At 40.5% G+C, this 24,628-nt stretch overlaps 1 protein-coding gene across 17 annotated transcripts in view; it reads right to left on the bottom strand.

The window, feature by feature from the left end:
* Positions 1-24,628, bottom strand: part of AFF1 (ALF transcription elongation factor 1) — a 207,576-nt gene that overhangs the window by 25,394 nt on the left and 157,554 nt on the right. For 16 of the 17 annotated variants that reach the window (XM_045392632.3, XM_045392634.3, XM_074040094.1 and 13 more), the window contains 5 exons: positions 20,818-20,872; positions 9,831-9,885; positions 9,668-9,705; positions 7,228-7,384; positions 902-1,834 (listed from right to left, as the gene is read on the bottom strand). In XM_045392632.3, the coding sequence (XP_045248567.1) occupies positions 902-1,834; positions 7,228-7,384; positions 9,668-9,705; positions 9,831-9,885; positions 20,818-20,872 (1,238 nt within the window). Of the gene's footprint in view, positions 1-901; positions 1,835-7,227; positions 7,385-9,667; positions 9,706-9,830; positions 9,886-20,817; positions 20,873-22,345; positions 22,393-24,628 lie in introns of those variants that run through there. The other variant, XM_074040097.1, reaches the window with a different exon arrangement.

Genomic DNA, 24,628 nt, shown 5'->3' with positions numbered 1-24,628 from the left:
TAAAATGATGTGGTCAACACTTTGCAATGTGCCATTATCAGCCTATATTACTCAAGGAGACACTAACCATATGTTAGTAACTGTAATGAGGTGTTGTATGGTCATGTGTTAAAATATGGATGTGATATTGGTATAAAAGATCCTACTACGAGAGTAAAATTTGTACAGAGCAGTTCTTTTAATAATTCAGAATATGAATTAACATTTCAATTAATATAATATCTCAATTTCTAACCTAATGGGCAAAACCTAATGGGCCAGGTGGTAAATGCCAGTTATAACAATAAATGAAAATGAGGCTGGGCATCGTGTCTCACACCTGTAGTCCCATCACTTGGGCAGAGGCAGGTGGATAACTTGAGCTCAGGAGTTCAAGAGCAGCCTGGCCAACATGGTGAAACCCCACCTCTACAAAAAAATACAAAAATTAGCCGGGCGTGGTGGCACACACCTGTGGTCCCAGCTACTCAGGAGGCTTAGGTAGGAGGATCATTCCACCCCAGAGGTAGAGGCTGAAGTGAGCCAAGATCACACCACTCCAGCCTGGGCGACAGAGCAAGACCTTGCCTTAAAAAAAAAAAAAAAAAAAAAGAGGTGGGGTGGGGGCAGCCCTAGATGCTACATTATCCTAAAAGAAGCTATCGTTTTTAATGACTGCCTCACCTTTTTTAAACTAGCAAGACCGATGGAGGGACACAACACGTGTTAATGCCCATATGCAGAATGTGAAGCAAAGTCCAGACAGCTAACGCTAGTAGAAGGCGCAAAGGCTACAGCGAATCAAAGCAAAGACTTGTGAGACAACTCAACTGGGCCTAAATCAAAGGTCGATCAAAGATACCATCAGGCCAACAGCAAGGATGGTCCACACTGGAGTCAAGGCAGTCTCCCCAGAACTCACCTTTCTCTTTTTGGCCAACTTGCTTGAGCTGTCTGAGCTCCTCTTCTCAGAACTGTGCTTCTTCCCTGCAGGCGGCTGTTTATCTTCTGCTTTCCTCTGGCGGCTCCCCTTTCCGGGAGGCTGGGGTATCCGAGAGAGCAGGTCTAGGGTGATCTTCACCATCAAGCTTTGTGGGGGAGGAGTGTCCCTGAGCGGTGAGAGCAGCTTGGTGTCTCTCAAAGGCAATGGGAGTCTGTCTTTGCGGCTGTCCTCCTGGACCACCACGGCTTGGCGGCAGCCACTAGTCCTGCTGCCGCCGCCACTGTGGAGCGGGCCCTGGCTCTGAGTCAGGGGAACAAGAGCAAAGTGCTCAGGGCTCCTGTCCCCCACATTGTCCTTCGTGGGTTCCGGGCCTGAGGGAGCCTTAGAGGGGGCAGGGAGGGAGCTCTTGTGCTTCTTCTTCTCACTGGAGGGGGGCACTGCTGGCTTGGGCTCTTTGCTTGCTGCGGTCCGGGGCCGTCCTTTCGTCTTCACCTTGGGCTTGTCTTTGGAAGTCTGGTCTCTGGAGCCGTAGGGAAGAAGTCCCGCCTCCCTTTCCACCTGCAGGCTGGCCCGTGAATCCGCCCGGGCAGAGGCCTTGACAGGTTTTTTGGGTTGTTTGGTTCCAACAGTTTGCCTCTGTGGGGGTTCCTGCTGTGCCGGGGACTTCTGACAGCTCCTCTTTCCGGGGTGGGGGGCTTCGGGTGGGGCCCGGGGGGCTTTGCTGGAGCTTTTCGGGGGAGGATCTTTGGATTCAGAACGCTCCTGACTCGTGGCACCGTCGCTGCTGCCCTTACTCTCTGGGCGCCGCGGTGGGGGCTCTGTGCTGCCGGGACCCTCTGGTGGTGCAGCGGGCTGGCTGACTTTGGTCAGCCAGTTGTCCAGCTGCCATTTGTTTGTTGTTGGAGGCTCAGGCTAAAAATAAGGAAAGAAAGAAAAGTGTTAACTGACTGATGATGACAAATCATTCTTTTGTGTTAGTCACCCACTTATACAATACTGTCCTGCAGAGGAGCGAATCCCTCCAAATCCAGAATTTAGGTTCCGGTCATCCTCCTCAAGTTATAAGATCTATAACAATTAACTCTTAAAGCAACCTTCACTTTTTTGTGGGATTTAGAAATTTGGTAATAGCAAGTATTAACCAACAGGCAACTGCCAACTGCTGAGAAATCTTTATAATATATCTAATGGTAATTACAGTATAATTTAAACAGAATTGACACATTTTGGTATGTGAACTACTCTATTAAGGAATAACAGGAGGAAATGAGTAAAAAATCATTTCATCAAGAATCTGCAGAAGGCAGCTAATGAATAAACTAAGTTTTAGTGGGCTCACATTTTATCCTTGTTTTGACATATTTTTCAACTAAAGATGACTTTTATTCAAGAAGAGATTTCTCTTTTTTGTATGTGATAGGGTCTCACTCTGCTGCCCAGGCTGGAGTGCAGTAGCATGATAATAGCTCACTGCAGCCTCAAACTTCTGGCCACCAGTGATCTTCCTGCCTCAGTCTTCCAAAGCACTAGAGTAACAGGCCCATTTCTCTCTTTTACTTAAAAACATTATGTAGTAAACATTTATATGTGACAAAGTTATCACATCACATATAGTATATACTGATTTGCAATTTTTACACCTTGATAAGAAGTCAGCTGGGTCACATTAGCCAAGCATTTAATCCCATGTGAACTCTTGAAAAGTCAAACATTGGACCAACACGGTGGTTCATGCCTATAATCTCAGCTTTGGAAGGCCAACACAGGACAATTCTTTAAGCCCAGGAGTTCAAGTCCAGCCTGGGCAACATAGCAATACCTCATTGATACAAAAAAGTAAAAAATTAGCCAGGAGAGGTGGCACATGCCTGTGGTCCCAGCTACTCAGAAGGCTAAGGTGGGGATTGCTCGAGCCCAGGAGTTTGAGACCGCAGTGAGCCATGTGCACTCCAACTTGGGTAATAGAGTGACACCTCGGTCCCAAAAAAAAAAAAAAAAAAGTCATACATCAAATCTCTCATTACAAGCAACCTGGTCTGAAATAGCACCTATGTTTCTAAGATACAAAGGGAGGCATACAGTCAGGGGCAATGAGAATGTACAATTGCGTGGCAGAAAAACAGAGGTTCCTGGCTTGTTATCTTAACTGTTAGTTCAACCTTTGTCGATAAATTAACTGCTGTTGCATCCCACCACGTCTCTCCAGCTCAGCTATTACACCTTATTAAAAGAATGACGGACACTCTTGTGTCTCCAAGTTCCACTACTCTATCTTGCACACAGTGGGTGCATGAGATATATGAGTATTCCGCTAGGTGGATTACTATACCCATGAATTTCATATCATATAGAAAAACATTAGTGTCTAACAGAGTGAGTGATAGTTACATTTATTTTAAAGAGAACACATCGCTGTCCTTACGTCCTTATCTTAAGAAAAATACTAATTTCTTTAAAGATCCACTCTGGGAGGTGGTTTGTAGAAGTCAGTCATATACATAACGCATCAGAAAATTAGCTGAAAGACATCCCACTTCAGATTTATTTGCTTAGATTATAGATAAGGAGAACACTCCAGTAGGTGGAAAAGTTTTAAGGGGAAGAAAGACTGCTGACAATTTTTCCGAGTGGAACATCCCAAATAATTCTACTTCATAAAACATGGAAATCTAATGATGCAAAATATGTGGCTATGACATAAAGGCTTTTTGGCCAGGAAAAGGTTAGGTAATAAAATGATCAGGTAGACAGTTCGGGTTTAGTGTGACTAATGGAACAGAACTAAGAAACTTAAAAAACCAGGCAAGAACATTCTTTGGACAGTAAGATGACTGCATAATTCCTTTTTTCTTTCTGTTTACCTCATACTGCTGCTTATGATAACATTATCTTCCTTATGGCTTCCTTCGCTTATGTTAACTGTATACCCATGCTGTCATCTGAATTTAAGGGCAGAGAGGGAGGGAAGAAGGAAACTACTACTAAGTGGCAGGCATTTTGTCACATCTAAATCTGTATTCAACATTCTAAGAAGGCAGAATGGTTAAGAGTAGAGAGAAGATTAGCACACAATGCCCACTTGTCAAACATGATTTCCTGCAGAGACTTCAGGGTGTGGTTACATAAACGGTTAACTGATGGGACAAGGTAGTGAGAGACATCACTTGCCAATCACAACAGGCACGAAGCCTTCACACCCTTCCTCAGGAAAGGTATGGACATACCTCACCCGCTGGCTATACTTACAACTGCACCCCAATCCCTGGCATGCTCTTTAGAAGACAATTTAAGTGTGAACCCAAAAGGGAAGTCATTCCTGGTATAAATAACATCTGGTTTCCCCCCAACCCTCAGAACAGTATAGTACTGAGATACATTTAGTAGTCCCTAAGAATGTCCTGGTTACAGAAATAAAATATATTCTTCCATTACAGTCCTAAAACGTTCTGAAGGAAGGCCTATGTCCCAATTTGAGGGTAAAATTGAGTAGTTGTGCCAGACAAGGGGAAGAGGTAGGGGCAATCCTGTATACCCAATATTAAGTTGTGAAATGGATACAATTTCTTTGATATATTATTTGGGTATTGAGATGGAAAAAATGTTTTCATAAGGGATTGATTTAAAATATTTTTTAGGCTGGGCGCTGTGGCTCACGCCTGTAATCCCAGCACTTTGGGAGGCTGAGGTGGGTGGATCACTTGAGGTCAGGAGTTCGAGACCAGCCTGGCCAACATGGTGAGACCCCATCTCTACTAAAAATACAAAAATTAGCCAGACGTGGTGGCACGTACCTGTAGTCCCAGCTACTCAGGAGCCTGAGGCAGGAGAATTACTTGAACCCAGGAGGCGGAGCTTGCAGTGAGCCAAGATCACACCACTGCACTCCAGCCTGGGCGACAGAGTGAGACTCTGTCTCAATAAAAATAAATAAATAAAAATGAAAATAAAACATTTTTAAAAATAAAGTTTAAGTAGATAAAAGTGCCAAGGTTTTAGACTTTCAAATATCCTGGGAACATTTTATCTTTGTTTAGAGGATCAAGGTCTGGACTTTCATTTCTTTCTCTGCCTCTCCTCACCCCCAATCTGCTCTCCCAGTGCCGGTGCAACCCAAATACTGCAAATTGGAAGTAGGAAAAAAAGGATATAATTATTTTTTATTAGGTGTTTTAATAAATTGGCAAAAGTTAGTATACTTTAGAATGAATTATGATTTTGAATTAAGAAGTTCTGAGCTATGCACAATATAGATTTATTCTTTTAGTAACACTACATAGCTACGGGGAATATGAGTGCAAAATGTTTTTTAAATGCTTGAGGTGATGGGTACCCCACTTACTCTGATGTGATTATTATGTATTATATGGCTGTATCAAAATATCTCACGCACCCATATATACACCTACTACATACCCAAAAAATTAAAAGACATAAAAGAGTAAGAAACTGAAAACTGCATAATGTACAGTACTGATTATGGAATATTAATGAAAAAGAATTCTCATTAATATCTGTATGTACAGCCTATTATGGAATTTGTGTTACTCCCAAATAACACCAGAGATTTATAATAATGCAGGTATTTACTGTAAAAGGAAAGACATGTAGTTAAATACTTTAGGAAAAATTCAAAATTTAAAATCTAAACAAAGATAAAATATTCCCAGGAGGATGAGCCTCAGTACATAACACGTACTGTCCACGGATCTGCAATACATACCAATACCAGCCCTTTTTAGTAAAGCGATTTTAAAAGATAAGGAAGGAGTGGACCATTTATTTTACACCTAAGAGGTTTCACTCTATTCCAGTAACTTCTCAAGCAATAAAATATATCTATGTCTCATTACTACAAATACCAGACTTTCTATCAAGTTTCAATTATTCAGCCAAATCTGTACCATTTCCATTTTATTTTAATTAAATGTTATTTATCTTTTTGATGTCAGTAATCTAACTAGCATGAAGATTTTTCTTAAGAATAAAGTGAAACACAAAGCAAAGATCTTATAAACGTTAACAGTGAACATCGCACAATTTGTCTGCACAGCATATTCAGTATCCTTTTCCCTGAGGCAAAGAAAAATTATTTCAATAGCAATTAGTATCATATAAGGAAACAAAGAGCCCCAGAAACACACAGTGTAGTTTCTAAATCTGAAAGGCACTTCAAGTGCAGTTAATACTGCTGCATGTCTGTCCACTCCAAAACATATCAAACTCTTATTTTCTGCGCCAGACATAGATTCGCATCTAACAGAAAATGACAGCCAGTTATTTTCTCAGCCTCCCTCACCCTCAGACAAGACCCTTAAATCTCCCTATATCAGCTCCAGATGTATTCAGTTAATGCCCCACTGGAACTGCTTTGCTTTCTAAACAGAGACAAATACAGAAGGCTTTTTAATGCTTTCCTAATTAGAAAGCTTCATTTCCTGGCATTTCCATATTAAATATCTGGAATAATTTTCTCGATGTGGGCTGGTCTCATTCACCAAAAAGAAAAGAATGCCTTCCCTTTTCATTAAATTCTTTCCCCACCATAATTTTTACAATGCTACCCAAATTTTGAGGTTATCTGGCAACCCTGTTAGATGTTACTAACAATTTCTTGGGCTCCACAATCCAGTAAATAGCATAAACCCTCTATATTTATTTAGTGCTTAAGATTTTCAGTCTTATCAGTTTATCTTTACAATATTCTCCTGAGGGTGGGTAACAAGCAAACACCATCATCCCTGTTTTACATGGGGCAGAAGGGAGCAAGAAACAGAACCCTGACAAAATCACTTTGCCATCAATTTAACGCATGGCTTTTAGTGATTCGAAAATAGAACTCCTGATGACTTATTTCTAGTTCACATTCCTGCCCTTTGCTAAATCAGGCGGTCTCCTTTTGCTTTCCTTAATTCATGCATTTCTAAAATTTCAAAAAGAATTCTCATTAATATTAAAATAGCAGCCTACTGAAACCAAGTTTTCTTTTTAAAAGAAGGGAAAAGAAAATGGTGTGCAAACAGTCTTAATGAGTTGATCTTCAAAACACCACTAGCAATGACAGAGAAGGCCTATCATTTTCAACAGGGGGGAGAAGACCTCTCTTCCAACTCTCCTTTACTAAATATTTGGTAAGAAGCAAATAAACAGAAACAGATGGCTCTAGACAGCGCAGGAGCAGGAAAGCACTGCCCCATGGCACAGAACGACTCAGTCTCATGGTCAGTCCTGGCCCACAGCACAGACTCTAGCTTCAAAGGGCAGGATGCTGCCATTTAAGGTGGCCATCTCGAGGGGGGACACGGTACCTCCGGAGCCGGGGTTTCTAGGGGCTCATTTTCTTCGCTGTCACTTGAACTGCTCTCGCTCTCCGAGTCTGAGGAACTGTCTGAGTCACTGGTGCTTTCTGACTCTGCACTGCTGGAATGTGCTGATGCCACCGGTTCTGGAAGGGACTGTGGAGCACTGCAAAGCAACCAAAAGATAAAATTAGAAGGCACGATGCAAGGTGGATTTCTTCCTTCTCCCTTGCCCATTTTTCTGCTACTCAAAAGGAAGGGTCTTGGTATTAGATACACTGCTAAATTATCACATCATCCAACTGAGAGAGGCCCAAAGTAGTTTAATAGAAAAGCAAAAACCTCTGAAAACTGTTCACCAGATAAATGCATAAAAGACAAGCCTGTGAAATTTTACTCCTGAAGAATATTTCAAGCGATCCAAAATTTAAGTTAGATGCTGGGTGCTTCATATGAAGGGTTGGTAAACCATAGCCTAGGCTGGCTGCCTGCTTTTCTAAATAAAGTCTTATTGGAAGACACCCATACCCATTTCTTTAATGTACTATGTCTGCTTTTACGCTGCAATGGCAGATTTGAACAGTTGCAACAGAGACATATACGGCCCACAAAGCCTAAAATATTTACTATCTGATCCTTTAAGTTTGCTGGTCTCTGCTACACATAACCAAATCCAATTAATTTCTATAAGAAAAGCCAGTAAGTTAGAATCTCCCTATATTCTCTATACAAGAACTGGGTGGTAGCCAAAGACCACTAAATATAAATGGTGTTCCTTTGCAAGATGAACTCAAAAGTAAACAACCATTCACACTTCCTGGCAGAACTACCAAAGTGATTTAGGGATCATCCCCAAATATCAGCCAAAGGAGAGATTATCTACTCCAAGTTTTAAGAATGGGGCAATAAATCTAAGTTAGTGAGAAAACACATTGATCACAATGCTAGACACACATAGAATTTCAAAGCATATATAATCTTAAAGCTTCACCCTAGATGGTATTAATTAAAGCAATAAGTCATTAACTAAAATCTGGACAGATTCCAAATCCACCTAAAATGTTTTCAAAATAGATTCGTAAATAACATACTAGAATAAAAAGTATTAAACAATAACAAAATCACTAGTTGAAGTAATTTTAAAGCACACACGATACCACTATATAATTTCCTCACAGAAATGCTGTACCCAGTCTGTGGCCCTATCTCCACTGGCAGCTGAAGAGCATGAGCCAGTGATGAGCAAAAGGGGCTACACTCTCAATGTTACTCCTGCCTCAAATCTGTACCCCTGCTTGGTCTCTTCTTTTTCCTTTTCCTTCACTTTTAGAAGTTAGGCTACCTTGTCATGTTTTATGAGTCATCATAACCCACCAGAAATTACTGAACAAAATAAGACATAATCAAGCAAACCTTATGAATCTGTAAGAGTGCACATAATTACATGGGCTTCCTCCACATTAACTGTAACATCCCCTGCATAATGGACAAGATTTTATCACTAATCTCGTCTCTGAGTGGATAAGCACATCTCAAGGGAGTAAACTTTGTCCATAAAAGACAGGTATCTGGCATATCAGAGGAAAATATTATAAAAGTAGTTCAAATAGTTCATATTTTCAAAAATTAAATCATCACATTTCCTAAAGTATGGCTGGCTTGTTCCATTTCTCATCACACTGAAATGTACTGCTGGTCATTTTGAAAAGCAGCTGAAACAGTATGAAAATTCATGTAACTAAGAAAACAACCATAATGGAAAAGAAGTTCTGGAAATAATTGAGCTTTATTGAAAACAGCAAATCTGTTACCTCCATTAAAACACTGGGCTTGTCAGTTTAACTTTTCAAATATTGATTACCTAACACTGATGATAAATTGTATTTTAAGCTTGTGTGTAAACTCCTTTCTTTGAGACAGAGTCTCGCTCTGTCACCCAGGCTGGAGTGCGGTGGCGTGACTTCAGCTCACTGCAACCTCCATCTCTTGGGTTCAAGCGATTCTCCTGCCTCAACCTCCTGAGTAGCTGGGACTACAGGCACACGCCACCATGCCTAGCTAATTTTTGTATTTTTAGTAGAGACAGGGTTTCACCATGTTGTCCAGGCTGGTCTCGAACTCCTGACCTCAAGTGATCTGCCCACCTCGGCCTCCCAAAGTGCTGGGATTACAGGCGTGAGCTAGCACGCCCAACCTGTAAACTCTTAAAAATCTTTAACATCTATACTGATGATGTAGATCAGTGTGGGGCTCTCGCTTCTATAGGGTTAACAACCTCCTTATGGCTGATTTAAGCTTCCAAAATATTAAACAGGTACTTTCCTTTTACTGTGATCCTTCAGCTTCTTCCCATGAAAAAACTGTGGAAGTACTAAATAAGGCTTTATTTTTCCCATTTGGTAAAAAATTGCAAACATTCTGTACAGATGGGGAGAAACCCACACAGTACCTTGGAGGTGCAGATGAGGAGGGAGGCTTCTCTGGGGTCTAGGCATTCACAATAAGGGGAAGAAGGAACAGGAAAAGAACAAAAAACAGGTTAGAACAAGCAGCTCAGATCTGTTAGATGGATTTAAAAGGACTCCTGGTATTACAGGCTGTGCAACACTTACTTGTTCACCGTCACTGTCCTCACTGTCACTGAGCTGAAGGTCGTCTTCGAGCATGCTGGAAAGGGCAGGGACACAGAGAAGAATGAATGTGAAATGATTTCTAACAACTTTTCTAGCATGTAAATAGAAAATATGCCTAATTAAACAAAAGAGAGAGAGGACATGTATACGTTTTATTTATTAAAGGCTGTAATTTCCAAAAAATGTAAGTTTTACAATTATACAATTACAATGTACGAATACAATTATAATTATATAATTATAACACAGAAACCAGTTAAGTGCAAGCCTCTCACCATCTCAAGACAGACTCTTTCACATGTTACAAACATTGAAGCAGAACTACCACAAGACAAGGATTCATTGCGAGCCCTGAGACTAAAGTCCTCCACTCCTAATCAGTGAGGTCAGGGTCCATGCAAACAAAACAAATGGGGTGGGTGGGGGGGATACATAATACACTCAATTACTTTCTTCCAAAATTACTCTAACTGAATTAGAGTAATTAGCCATTAAATGAATTAAAGTTGAATGAATATTTGTAAAGCACTCAGAACAGTGCCAGGTACATAAAAAGTTCAACATTAGAATTAAATACACAGTAAGATGTATGACGCTATCAAGGCAAATATCACCCAACAGTGCAGTTACTTTACATTCCTGTCCAAAGGACATTATTAATAGTGAGCTTTATTTTTCACATGTAATAAATTATTCTTTTTTGCCTATGTGAACACTGATCAATGGGAACAGTAATACAAACGCAATTGTCTACAGATTATGTTTAACCTTATTGCTATTGTTTCAGTGGGGAAAAAAAAAATCCATTTCCTCAAACTTGGATTAACGTATCTGTAGGCATTCTGGCTTATCGTGAACCTAAATAGTAAAAAGCAAACATTTTCCAATCTGTACATGTGTTGTCAAATTTTAAAAACTCCCCTACCCTTAACATTCTTCCATGGAAATAGCCAAATATCACAGGGATGAATCAGTAATTGCTTCCTCTCTTCCTTTCCCCCCAAATTTTATGAACATGGCTATCTGAGGAAATGTTGTAAGTAAAACTGAAAAGGAAAAAATAATCTGCTGGAGCATTACCAATGCTCCAAAAAGCAAATTATTAGAGGTTAAAATCCTTCAGTATTTCCAAAAATACCTATTCAAAAATCTGACCACCAATTTTTACTGCAAAGCCACTATCTACCACTGAAGAAAGCAGGCGTGGTTACTTCGGAAATCCTGGTAAAAATCACTATATTTTCTAATGAAAATGAATAAAACTTGGCTGTTTTGTAAATGACCGCCTACATGAGGTGGTAACTCTGCCAAGAAACAACTTTCATAAATGTACTAAAAACATACTGGGATAAGTTTCTAAATAAAATGAAAACTGTCAGCAACTTGTAAATGTAGGTCTTGCACAATATTTATCTAACAGAAGCTAAATTCATATTTTTATTTCTTTTTGAGACAGGGTCTCACTCTGTTACCCAGGTGTGGTCTTGGCTTACTGCAGCCTCCGCCTCCTGGGCTCAAGCAACCCTTTTGCCTCAGCCTCCCGAATAGTTGGGACTACAGGCGCATGCCACCATGCCTGGCTAATTTTTGTGTTTTTGTAGAGATGAGGTCTTACTATGCTGCTCAGGCTGGTCTAGAGCACCTGGGCTCAAGTGGTCTGCCCACCTCAGCCTCCCAAACTGCTGGAATTACAGGCGTGAGCCGCTGTGCACAGCTAAATTCATATTTTTTCAAGGCTAGAAAATACAGCCTTCAGTCATAGGACTTGCCAGTTAGCAACATTATGGTATACAAGAAAAAGTCACTCAACAGGTTTATTGCTAAATGGTGGCTTGGCTGGGATATACACAAACAAAAGATAAAAGAAGTATCTTTGAAATAAATGTAAAGTATAATACAACCAGAAAAAAATCTGGCGAAGTGTATTCAATATTAGCCACCAACCACAACAAAACAAAAAATGGACCTCTTTCTTAGTTACTAGGTTTGTTTTGAATAAAACTGATTTGCCTTAATTCTTGTAACATCAATGATCATGTAATCCGACCACACTTCCTGTTTTGAGCACAGGATTACAAATTCTGTAACTTTCTCTTCTAGCTACTAAACATCTAAATTCCAAGAATATACTCTCCTAAAGTAAGTCAGAAAGTTAGAGAAAGTTCTGACTTTTGGCTCCACTTCCTCTTCAGGATAAACAGGTACCATGAAAATGCTGTCCCAGATTCTAAAAATTTTCCCTGCAGAGAATTACATAGATAGTAACAAAATAGGCCTGCAGGTATAAAACCTGTTCCGAACCTAAAGAGTAGGGACTGTGATCTCTGAAGGAAGATTGCAAAAGCTATCTCCAAAGAAACACTCAGAAGTGATAAACCAGCATGGTCAAACAAAATCTCTCCTCCCTCATTTGGGATGTATTGGGATTTATACATAAAGTATTTTACTTAATAAAAATTTGTGAGTATAATTTATTTGATAAAGAATAAACGTATCTCACATGAGAATCAGCAGATCTGTGTATTACTAGTGTCTGCTGGCACAGCCAAGAGTAACCACAAAATATTTCAGAAAGCATGATTTACTGTATCACCAGAGGTGGGTATCTCAACATAAACTAGCATGCTATTACTGGAGGAGAAAATGGCACAAGAAAAAATTTTTTCTAAAGTTTTTGATTAAAAAACATGTACGACATCTACTTTAAGTTACAAGTTGTTAACTAAGTTATGCTAATATAGAAAATTAATCATGAATACCATTATGATTTTTTTTCAAACAGAAAATCCATGTAGCCGAAGACAGTTTGATGACAGGTGAAGGATTTTTAGGCATAAGGACAAATTTTAAAGGAATTCAAATTTCTTTTAAATTTAAGAGGCTAAGGTCCTCCGCCTGTCCCACACACTATATTTGAAGCCAAGGACGTACTATATGTGAAGAATCAGCCCTTGAATGTGAAGAATGAGGAGATGAACTACAGCACACCTAGGTGAGCACCTCTGTCCCCACAGCAAGAGAATCCAAATCTCTTAGACCCAGTCTCAGCCATAGCAATAAAGCCTAGGTCAAGAGAACAGAAAGCTCAATGGATATGCTTTTTCTTTCTCATCTGTAAGTTTTCTTGAATTAGGATCAAATCATTTTCACCTTTATATTCTGTCTAGAAACTGGTAGGTATCCTAAAAAAGCAGGCTGAATAGGACCCCTTTGTTAAATAAGTAATAGTATCATGTAGCTGTGCCCACTATGTGATCAGAACAGACACTGCCTATATTACGATCCTGTGTGGTGGCTTTTGACCATCCCTTCACATTCTAAGGATGAGGGAAACAGCCACCTGACATGCCCAAGATCATGAAGCTGGCACGTGCTGGGGCTGGGATGCAATCTATCCCATCTGATACAAGATCCCCTTGTTCTGGCCAATGGATGACACAATGATTAGAAAACCCAACTGATGTAATTAAATCTAAGTTCCAGAACCCACCAAGAGGAAGACTTTGATTTAAAATAAAACTACTTTCCTATTGGAACTCAATATGCTATACTTCCCTTATGAAGATAAACTAACTTTAAATCTTATATACTTTAACTGGTCAAATAACAAATTTCATTTCCAAACACAAAGTCAAGGCAGTTATTTCAAAACATACAGAACCGTATTATCTACTTTGATAGTGTTCAAAAGAAGCCAAATTGCTCAGGTAAAGCAACTCTTTAAACTACATGTAGATTTAATCATATTTTACATTTGGTTAGGTAAACTTTTTGCTTACAGGTAACAAACAATTCTCAAAACCCTTTGTACAAATGCATTTTTCAGGCAGCTGTTCTAGCAAAGCTTAAAGAGCCACATACAGGTTCTGGCAGGCATGCTGCAGTGAGTCAACCCAACTGCTACTGTATGAAGACATAAAGTCGCCATTTCTTTTCAATTTCTTAGTACTGGGCTTGCCCGAAGCTTTCACTGCCAATATTTTGTAACATCTCAATTCAGATCCAAAAAGTATTTACATAGCCTTATTTCTTGGCTTAACATTTCTTATGATCATTTTGAGAAAGAGCAAGTGAAGTCAAGCTCATAGCAGTTATTCAAAATCAGTAAGTCACAACCATGGCATCAGGTGTGCTAAAAATAATAAGAAAAGTAACACTTTTCAGGAACCACTAACGAGTATGTGAGTATGTGTAAACTTACAGAATCTCACAAATCTAAAACTGATCCGGGGATAGGATGGGCAATGGCACACAAGGCAGGAGAAAGAGGCTGGGCTCCAGAGCACAGCCAGAATCCCAGAATTTTTTTTTTTTTTTTTTTAATTTGAGACAAAGTCTCACTCTGTCACCCATGCTGGAGTGCAGTGGCACCATTATGGCTCACTGCAACCTATGCGCCGTCCAGGTTCAAGTGACCCTCCCACTTAAGCCTCCTGAGTAGCTAGGACTACAGGTTTGTGCCACCATGCTCGGCAATTTTTTTAAGAATTTTTTTGTAGAGACGAGGTCTTACTATATGCACAGGCTGGTCTCAAACTCCCAGGCTCAAGCAGTCCTCTCGTCTCAGTCTCCCAAAGTGTTGGGATTACAGGTGTGAGCTGCCGTGCCTGGCCCTAGAATCTTGGCATTTTCAAAGCAATCAGGCTCTGATTCCTTTTTTGATGTATGGCAGAAATAAGGACTGCCCATGCGTTCTAAGAGACGATGGGAGGTTACAAATTACGAAGCAGGCTAAACAAAGAATAGATGAAAAAGTGAAAAGGCAGATGTCCGGCAGTTGTGACACAACATATAACAGGAACTCTCCAAACGGTGACAATAGTTAGAAGGCAGAATTCAAGTTCACGGAGAAACTTTCCACAGGAATTATGGGATAACAAGATAGAGGGGAAACCGACTCTACATGATTAACTCTAGTGAAAAAGGTTAATGGTTGATATGATAAAAATGGTTGCTGGAGTCATAAAAGATTATTTAAACTCCATGGATGAAGTGAAGATTATCTGATGTCAAATAAGGAAATGAGAAAAATCACAAGAGTATAAATGAGGGAAAATCTGAAGTTAAATCAGTAAGATTAAATCAGTATGACAATGTACAAGAATTATATACTTTCAACTAGAAATAAAATCTAGATACTTTAAATCCTGTCTATTAAATACTGTGCATAGGTATTCAATCAAGTTTATCGTGTAATATCTTTCCTTCTGCATTTATTCTGAGCACTTACTATGTGCCAGGCACTGCCCTAGACCCTATGGTTAAAACTCTGAGCCAAAAAATGTCCCCGCTAGTCTAGAGGAGGAAGACAACTAAAATACACCATTTCTCAATGGGTAACAAACCTGTGGAGGGAAAAGGATGAAAGAGAAAAGATGGCTAGAGATCACTCTTTTATACAGGGTAGTTAGGGAAAACTACTGATAAAGGCCACCCCAGGTCAGAGCTGAAAGGAGGGAGACAGCACAATGCAAGTCTTGTGGAGAGTCATCAGAACACCAAAACGAGCAGGGAGACCAAGGCTGCCAGACGGAAAGTGGACATGTGTGTCGGGGAGGAGCTGTGGTAGGGGGTAGGTTTTGGAGGTTCTTGGAGGCCTTTGCTGGGGGGCGAAGGAGGCAGGAAAGTGAATATGCTTGTGAAAGTGGACCACACCTTGTTGGTTTAATAGCCCAGCATCCCACAGAGAGGGTAAAATACACAAACTACCCTTAAGGCTAAGATTCCTAGTGAATTAAAATATATTTTATTCAATCTTTCAATCTAGTTTAAATTAGCCTAGGGTCACCTGTTGTAGTACATTAGCAGTTATGATATTAAATGACACTTAAAGGGACCCATAAGGGCTCCCCCAAAACCAGGTTTTAGATATGCAAATGAGCTTTTTCAAAGTAATCACTTAAAAAAAAAAAATGACTCCCTAAGGTTTTCAAAAGCTTTCAAAGCCTAAAGCGTAATCTGTCAAGCCCCTTTCAACGTGGCAAATAGTCTCTGCCTTTCTCTTATCAAATGTCACCCTCTCTGGACCCCTTTTCCCTGAAGTATAACTACTATCCAAAGAACTCATCTCAACCCTGTCACTGTCACATCCCTTGTTCTGTGTTACATGCCACCTACAGTTTGTTACAAAATGTGGAAGACAAGGATTTTGTCTTATTGACCAGTTTCTCCAAGTACCTAAAGCAGCACCAAGCACAAAGCATGTGGGGCCGGGCACAGTGGCTCACGCCTGTGATCCAAGCACTTTGGGAGGCTAAGGTGGACAGAGCCCAGGAGTTCAAGACAAGCCTGGGCCAAATGGCGAAACCCCATCTCTACTAAAAATACGAAAACTAGCCAGGTACGGTGGTGTGTGCCTGTAGTACCAGCTACTCAAGAGGCTAAGGTAGGAGGATCGCTTGACCCCAGAAGGTGGAGGTTGCAATGAGCCAAGGTCACCCCACTGCACTCCAGCCTGGGTGACAGAATGAGACCCTGTCTCAAAAAAGGAAAAGAAAAAGTGAGATGAACACTTAGTGAAAAAAAATTTTTAATAAATGTTCTACGATGCTGAAGGCTTAATGCAGATCTACAAATGTACAAATAACCAGCACAAATGTTTGTTCCTTGTTTTTGGGAAGTGGAAGAACTGTGAATAAGAGATGTAGACATTACTTCAATGTCAAGTTCTAAGCTTTACATGTGGAGCAGATTTCTACTACTTCCATAATATTTATCAGCAAACTGTACTTTCAGTTAGACCTAGCCATTTAAATATCCAGGTTCAAACAGTATAAACTAACATTTGAAAACAAGAGGAAAAATTTAATTTCCTTAGGCTAAGCAAGATTTAAATATTCTACAAGTAAAGCATGTCTTCAGACTTAATTCTAGTACATTTCAGCTGACAACTACTTATGTCCTGATGTGACAATTTTATATTACAATAAACAGAAGGAGTCTTCCTTATTCACCAAAATATTTAAAAGCCAACAATGTTTTGAGTAAAAGCTGAAAACTCAGGCTCATTTGAAAAGGTATCAGACTCATCCCAGCCTTTATTAACTTGGCCCCAGTCTTTCTCATCCAACTCGAGGGACAATCCCAACCTCAGCCTTCACATTCAGATATTTCCCGCACTTCAAAAGAAACTTTCCACATAAGTAATAAATATTTCAAATTGCTATAATGACTAATTTCTGTCTCTTACTTTAAGTGTTGATTTCAGAGGCCAAAAACAAGAAAAATAATGGAGGGTACCTTTTTGTAAGGACTTGGCAATTTGGGGGTAGGGGAAGAAACAAGTTAGCTAGAATATCCAAATAAATTGCTTTTTAGTTTCTAAAATATTAACACGTTTGTCCTCTTTCAGAGGCTGACAAATGCAGACACCAGTAAACTAAATCCGGCTGCACGGAAAGAGAATTGTCCACAATTATATGAAGGTCACAATTACTGTAAATAAATACTTTGTACTTTGTCCTAGGCACTTCACAGATCTAAGCCTTGGAAAGGAAGAGGATTCCAAAACCAAGAGCCCTTAAACAAATACACCCTCTCTTAAACTTAGGGGCAAATTGCACTAACATCCTAGCTAATCAGTTACCTACAGAACGTTACAGAAGGAATTCATTATTTGAGAAATAACTACAGCTTAAACTACAGTGAGAAATATATGCTGAACCATTACATTTAATTCCATACCTACATCCTTCTATCATGTTGCTACCCCCTACCCATATCTGAGTTAATACAGACCACTCACAAGCTTATCCTTTACTACTGGGCCTCTCTTTTTATCCTCTTATATGTCCTATTCCACTTGTCTAAGGATTCCCAAGTCCTGATAACTCTGAAAGAAAAAGCATTAAGACCTAGATTGATTTTTTAAATCAAAGTATAAATGACCCTGTAATGAATAATTTTTTTCTGACATTCAAAATGCATTAGAATATCTCCCTAGCACTCTATGTGCCACTCAAATAGTTTAACTGCATGTCATAGAACCCTAATGCTGACAATAGATCAAATCAACCTGTGAACACTAAGAGGTTTGCCATACAAAATCTGAAACAATGACTGCAATTTGCAAATTAATTGGGACACCACTTTCTTCTAATCTCCATTAAAAGTGAGTTCATAAAAGCCATTCCTTTTTCCCAAGGGTACATTTCATTTTGGCATTTATCAATACCACCATGTCCATCCCCCACATAATCACCAAGTCCACACAACACTCATTATCTACTCGGCCTCAGTATCACTTCTCTTCCATGTTACTCTTGCCTCTCCTCCCTTCCACTAGGTCCTACTTCTACCCCTTCTATAAATCTATTAGGATCATCACAAATATTCTTTCCTAGATAATTTTATATGTAGTAAATTAATAGTTTCCATAAAGCAAACACAACGTGTCACAAGATATACTTGTTAGCAACTTTCAGGCACTTCTGATTTGAGTGGTTTAACACTGCTATCAAGAAAACCACTCATTTCACTGAGCAGCGTCATCACAGGAATGGTCTGTCTCTGAAAGTCTGAAAGCTGACGGAAATTGGAGTGGTAGGCTGTGACTTCTGCCTGCTCAGTCTGAGGCTACCTCTCAGGCAGACCCAGCTGCCTTTCTTCCTCTACCCACGGTCCCTTCCCCACTTTGGCCAGAGACGCGGTCCCTTCCCCACTTTGGTGCAATTGCTCCACCCACTCTACTCCTGGAAGAGCAACCCCAATCTATGCTTACAGTCAACTGGGATACCCAGGCTATCCCTGGGTCTATTGGGATACGTCCCTTCCTGGCTGCCCCAAAGACAATGGTCAGGGTCTTTTATGGTCTACAGGGCTTGACAACAAACCATCACAAAGAAATACCCGGTGTAAAACCCTACAGAGGGTTACAGAGCTTCTACAGAATTCTTACAGTTGTGGTCCTTGATCTGCAGATTCTACTCCTTACCAGCCATCAACTGGTTTAACAAACCTCCTCCTTCCTTAAATGTAATCCATGTCAGTGAGTCTAGAGTGTTAGAATTTAGCAGCCAGTAAAATTTCCAAAAAGATAAAGGGACTGTGGTGGTGTGTGTTGGTAATCCAGCTACTCAGGAAGCTGCGGCAGGAGGATCATTTGAGTCCAGCAGTTTTAAGACAAGCCTGGGCAACATAGTGAGACCCTATCTCTAAAAATGTTAAAACATAAATAAGTAAAAATTAAAAAGAAAAAAAAGAAAAGGTGAAAGAAAAGTGAAGAGGAGTTGGGCATCACAGTAGCCTGTGCCTGTAGTCCTAGCTACTCAGGAGGCTGAGGCAGGAGAATTACTTGAGCCCAGAAGTTTGAGGCTGCAGTGTGCTATTTGGGCTTGTGAAGAGCCACTGCACTCCAATCTAGGCAACAAAGCAACCTTGTCTCCAAAGAGAAAAAGAAAAAGATAAAAAGAGGCTAAGTGTGGAAGCTGACATCTGTAATCTCAGCACTAGGACTGCTTTAGCCCAGGAGTTGGAGACCAGCCTGGGCAACACAGGGAGACCCCACCTCTTAAAAAAAAATAAAAATAGCAGGGTGTGTCCCTATAGTCTGTAGTCCTCTGTACTCTAGCCTGGGTGACAGAGCAAGACCCTGTCTCAAAAAAAAAAAAAAAAAAAAAAAAAAGGGAATAACTAATAAAAGGTAACATTTTACTCTCCCAGCAAAAGGCATTAAAAACAACAAAAAAACTCATCATCTACCAGAACCACAAATAAAATACATTCTTACCACATGCACAAAACCCATCTTTCAGACCAAAAAAACACCCCGTCTTCTTGTTCCTTTTCCCCTCATTCAGCCATGGTGAAATGAAAACAAAGTACATTAAGGAATTGGCACTTGGGAAACAAACACTTAACCCAGACCCACATTTAGTCATGGCAAGGAGATAAAATAACATCTCCAGCTCAATATATAGTTTTTTAAATAACCCATAGCAATCCCCACCTTCCAAAATACATGGAACAAATATTGTGCCTAAAACTAAAGGAAAGCTGGAGCTTAAACTCCTGGGCCACCTAAAATCCTGAGACCAGCAACACAGAGTTAGTGACAGATCAGACACTGAAGGAAGACCTCCTCACTTAGTTCCTATGACCACCTCTTGTCATATGAAAGTAAAGAAGTAACAGTTCAACACCATCAAGAAATGACAAATTGGGTCAAAATGCCAGTTAAAAAATTTTAATACGCAGTCTAAAATGTTCCAAAAACCCAAAAGATATCTGGACTTACTGGCCTTAATAAAGAATAGCTGGGCAATAAGATTAGCTCTTTATTAGTAAATTAGGCCAAAACAGGGTGGAAAATCTTCAATCGTGCACATCCCCCAAAACTTGTTTCCAACAGCTAAAGCTATTTAAGACTGACATCTTAAGAGCCAAGGCCTTCTATTTCCACAGTTAATATGTAAGTAATGGCTCAAAAACCTTTTTTCCCCTCAAGAAGACCCTTTAGCAAACTCTCCAATGGTACATACGCCCTCAACAGGGGAACTTAATCCAAATATTAGGCCAGGCACAGTGGCTCACGCCTGTAATCCCAACACTTTGGGAGGTTGAGGCAGGTGGATCACTTGAGGTCAGGAGTTCAAGACCAGTCTGGCCAATACGGTGAAACCCTCTCTCTACTAAAAATACAAAGATTAGTCGGGCATGGTGGTGGGCACCTGTAGTCCCAACTACTCGGGAAGCTGACGCATGAGAATCGCTTGAGCCCGGGAGGCGGAGACTGCAGTGAGCCGAGATCGCGCCACTGCACTCTCACCTGGGCAACAGAGTTAAGACCTCTTCTCAAACAAACAAGCAAAAAAAATTAACGTGGGCCCTTTCTTCCCTTTACAATGCAGCAGTATCTTATTAATGTCATTACATAAAAGCAGAAAAGAAAAATCTAAGCAATGCATTTACATGAGACATTACAATTTCATACTACACATTTTTAATACACAAAAAGCATTTTACTTACGATGACGTTCCTTGCTGAGAATTTGGGTGGGTTTTTGAAGATGTATCATATTGTTCTGTGGGGGAGAGAAACATTATCAGAGCAGCATAATGACACATATTTACGAGATCGTTAGTTGTAAGTTCTTTTATGTCCATCCCCACTTTTTACCTAAACACACTGCACTTGGTACAATCTTACCATTATAAGATGACATTTATGTTACTTCTAGAGAGAAGGCTTGTTCAGAATCAAAAACCTCTCAATAGGCCAAAAACACCTTGAAAAGCATTGCTTGCAGCACACCCTACCTATGATGCCAGGAACTTTCCTATGTTTGGAAGACCTCCCTGTCCTTGACAGGGTGGAGGCCCACATGGAAGCACTCCGGAAGGGCTGTGCTCCCAGTCCCCTGACCCCCATGTGACTTCACACAGATATCAGTGATCTGTTATCACTCTCTTTCGACAGCCCTGTCCTAGGTGCTCTCCGTCCCACCTGTCCCTTCATTATTCAACTCCCCACCTGCAATTCATTCATTCAGCAGCTATTTATAGACTGCCTCATAGATACCAACATGTTTAAGGCATTTGGTCCTGTCCTGAAAGAGCTCACAGTTGACTGAGGGACACGAAATGGGTCCATAAATATCTGTAATCCAAGGCAGGGTGAGATTAAGTACACAAGTCAATTACAAAAACTAAATGCCCTGGGAATCCACAGAACGGTTGCTCTCTTGGTAATACCAAAGAAGGCAAATTACAGAAAGAACAAAATGAATTGTGTCACAAAGGACAGCCAAGATTCCGGCAGAGTGATGCTGGCAAAAGAGAGAGGAAGGCGGGAGCAAACATGAAGAAGAGGGTCTGAGTTTGGAAAGGGCAGGGCTGAGGTGCAGACTCTGTGCTGGACAGCACTGAAACATGCGGAAGCAGAGCTCTGAAGGCCAGGATGGGAAGTTATGACTGTATTTGCTGGGCTATGAGACACATCAATGATCTAAACAGGAACATGACACAGTGATTCCTCAGAAGGATTATTCTGGTAGTGCTACCTGGCATAACTTAGAAAGGAGCAGGAAATGTTGCGTGTGGAGGCAGCTGCATTTGTCTAGACATGAGGTAATAGGGACCTGAAACAGAATTGGAAGTGAAAAAGAAACATGGGTACCTTTTGGGCAGGGCTGAATGACATTTCCCACAAATGTCATGTGGAGACCCTTGCATATTTGCAATTTGTCACTTTACCCTCATGGTGGCAGCAGCTCTTATATGGTATTTTCGAATGACCACCCCTCTGTCTAGAAACCTAGGACCAAGATTTCAAATGAGAGGGGCAGAGGCCCCTCCTCTTCAGACCATTCACAGGGACTCCACACGATCATCGTGACTGGGTTCTAAATTCCACAGGGTCTGGTTACGTTTTGCAATTGTGGACACATAACACTAGGGCATCCAAGTAAAATCCCCCCACATCCCCTCTCCAGAGACTCTAAAACCTATGTACCACTACCATAAGATCAGTGTTGAAGAAATCACAGTTGACTTACTGAGCATTCTTTAAGAAATTTGTGTCTTCTCTTCACTGAAAGCTATATCCATCCATTCCCCACCATCCTCTTCATCCAACATGCAACAAACTAGATCCCTCTTTTTCAGGTCACATTCTCACAAAGATAAATAAGGCTCCCGGAATAGCAGAAGAAAGTGACAGCAGCATAAAAGATGTGAGGGTAAACAGCTGGCGAGCCAGGACCTCCAGGAGACCCACCAATGTTGGACAATTTCTCATCAGAGTAACAAGGAATTGGCCCACAGTACTGCACAAGGCAAGAGGATGATCCATCCCTGGCCAAGAAAGTGCTTACCAGTTCATCTTCAACTATGTTTTGCTAAAAGGGGAAATCAAATGGTTTAATGGACTAAAGGTTCTTTCTAAACCATGAGTTAGCAATAAAACAAACCATGAGCAACCCTGTGGAAGACATACCACCTGCATGACCAGCAGCCCAAGCAGGCCGAAGGTGGGGGCAGAGTGGTGCATAGCAACCCCAACCACGGCTGAGCTGGTGTTCTGCCTTCAGACCGGTGCACACTCCACTGGTCTGGGCTACATGCCAAGATGTTGAGAAAAGAGATTTCCCAATCTTCCCAAGGAGTCATCCATTTCAGTTAATTTTACCTAGCTACTCATACAATACTGTAGCAATATGGTCAGGTTTATTTATCTGCATTTTGGGGAAAATTGAGTCATGATTTCTTTGCAAGATCTTATTCAGTATCTCTATAGCAGGGAACAGCAAATTTTATCTACAGAGGCCAGACAATAAATATTTTAGGTTTTTTGTGCTATAATTTGTAGAATAATAGATGAAATGGGTGTAGCTATGTCCCAATAAAACTTTATTTACAACAACTAGCTGCAGGGCAGATTTAACCTTCAGGCTGTAGTTTCCTCACCTCTGTTCTAGAGAAAGGATATTCTATTTCTTGCTTTTCTAATATTTTTGCCCCTCTCCTCATATCCTTGCAATTCAAACAATAGCATAAAAAAACATTAAGTGAGGGAAAAGAATGAGGTGGGCAAATTTGAAGAAAAAATCATCTCTATAAGCTCTCCTCTCCTAACATGCATATATACCTCTACACCCTACTTTTGGTCTCCCCATCAGTTGAAGACTAATACTTCACAACTTTGGCAATTACCACATCCTGATGCATGTTATCACCACCTATGAAAGTGTCTTATTCCCCATCCCCCCTTTTTCTTTTTCTTTCTGAGATGGAGTCTCACTCTGCTGGCCAGGCCAAAGTGCAGCGGTGCAATCTCAGCTCACTGCAACCACGCCACTAGGCCCGGACTCCTTAACCATATTTTGATGAACTAAATGATTACAAATACTCTAGTCAATTTTATTTACTTTTCTATTAAATTACATGAGATAGGGTCTTACTGTACTGCCCAAGGTGGTCTCAAACCCCTGAGTTCAAGCGATCCTCCTGCCTCAGCCTCCCGAGCAGCTGGGACTACAGGTGCACACCACCACACCCAGCTTATCCTAGTCATTTTTGTAAAGCTTGACCTGCCTTACAAATAGCACATAAAGAATTTATTGATTTGAGGGATTACTACTGAAGAGAAAGGCTGGATCCAGTTAGTGTTCTTCTATTTCCCTCTGAGTTCTCTAGTATTTACAATCCATGAAAAAGAGACTGAAAAAGAATTACATGACAAACAAATATAGTGGGGCTAGACAAACTGTATGTCATATTCCTTATAAAAATTTCTTAGTTTTGCTTTTTAAAATACAAGAATCACACGCTCCAATCTATTGTTGTATACAATTCCTAGCTCTGAGAGTCACATTTGGTACAGCTACTATGTGTCAGTAATAACACATTATATTTGTTTAGTATTTCACTAAAACATCTTTATTAACTCTTTGCAACAATCTTATTTTTGTTTTTGTTTGTTTGAAACAGGGTCTGCTCTGTCTCCCAGGCTGGAGCGCAGTGGCGCAATCTTGGCTCACTGCAACCTCTACCATCTAGGCTCAAGTGATCCTCCCACCTCAGCCTCGCAAGTAGCTGGGACCACAGGCACATGACACCAAGCCCAGCTAATTTTTGTATTTTTGTAGAGACAGGGTTTCACCATGTTGCCCAGGCTGGTCTTGAACTCCTGGGCTCAAGTGATCCACCTGCCTTGGCCTCGCAAAGTGCTAGGATTACAGGCATGAGCCACCGCGCCTGGCCAACAATTTTAAATTTCACATAAAGAACAGTTTTATATTTGTTCTCCTTTCCTATTCTTTCAACATAAGAAGGCCTCA

The sequence above is a fragment of the Macaca fascicularis genome, chromosome 5 (genome assembly GCF_037993035.2).
Source record: "Macaca fascicularis isolate 582-1 chromosome 5, T2T-MFA8v1.1".
Classification (NCBI taxonomy): Eukaryota; Metazoa; Chordata; class Mammalia; order Primates; family Cercopithecidae; genus Macaca; species Macaca fascicularis.
The sequence above is the reverse complement of the archived record's forward strand: the minus strand, read 5'-3'. Positions and strand labels throughout refer to the sequence as shown.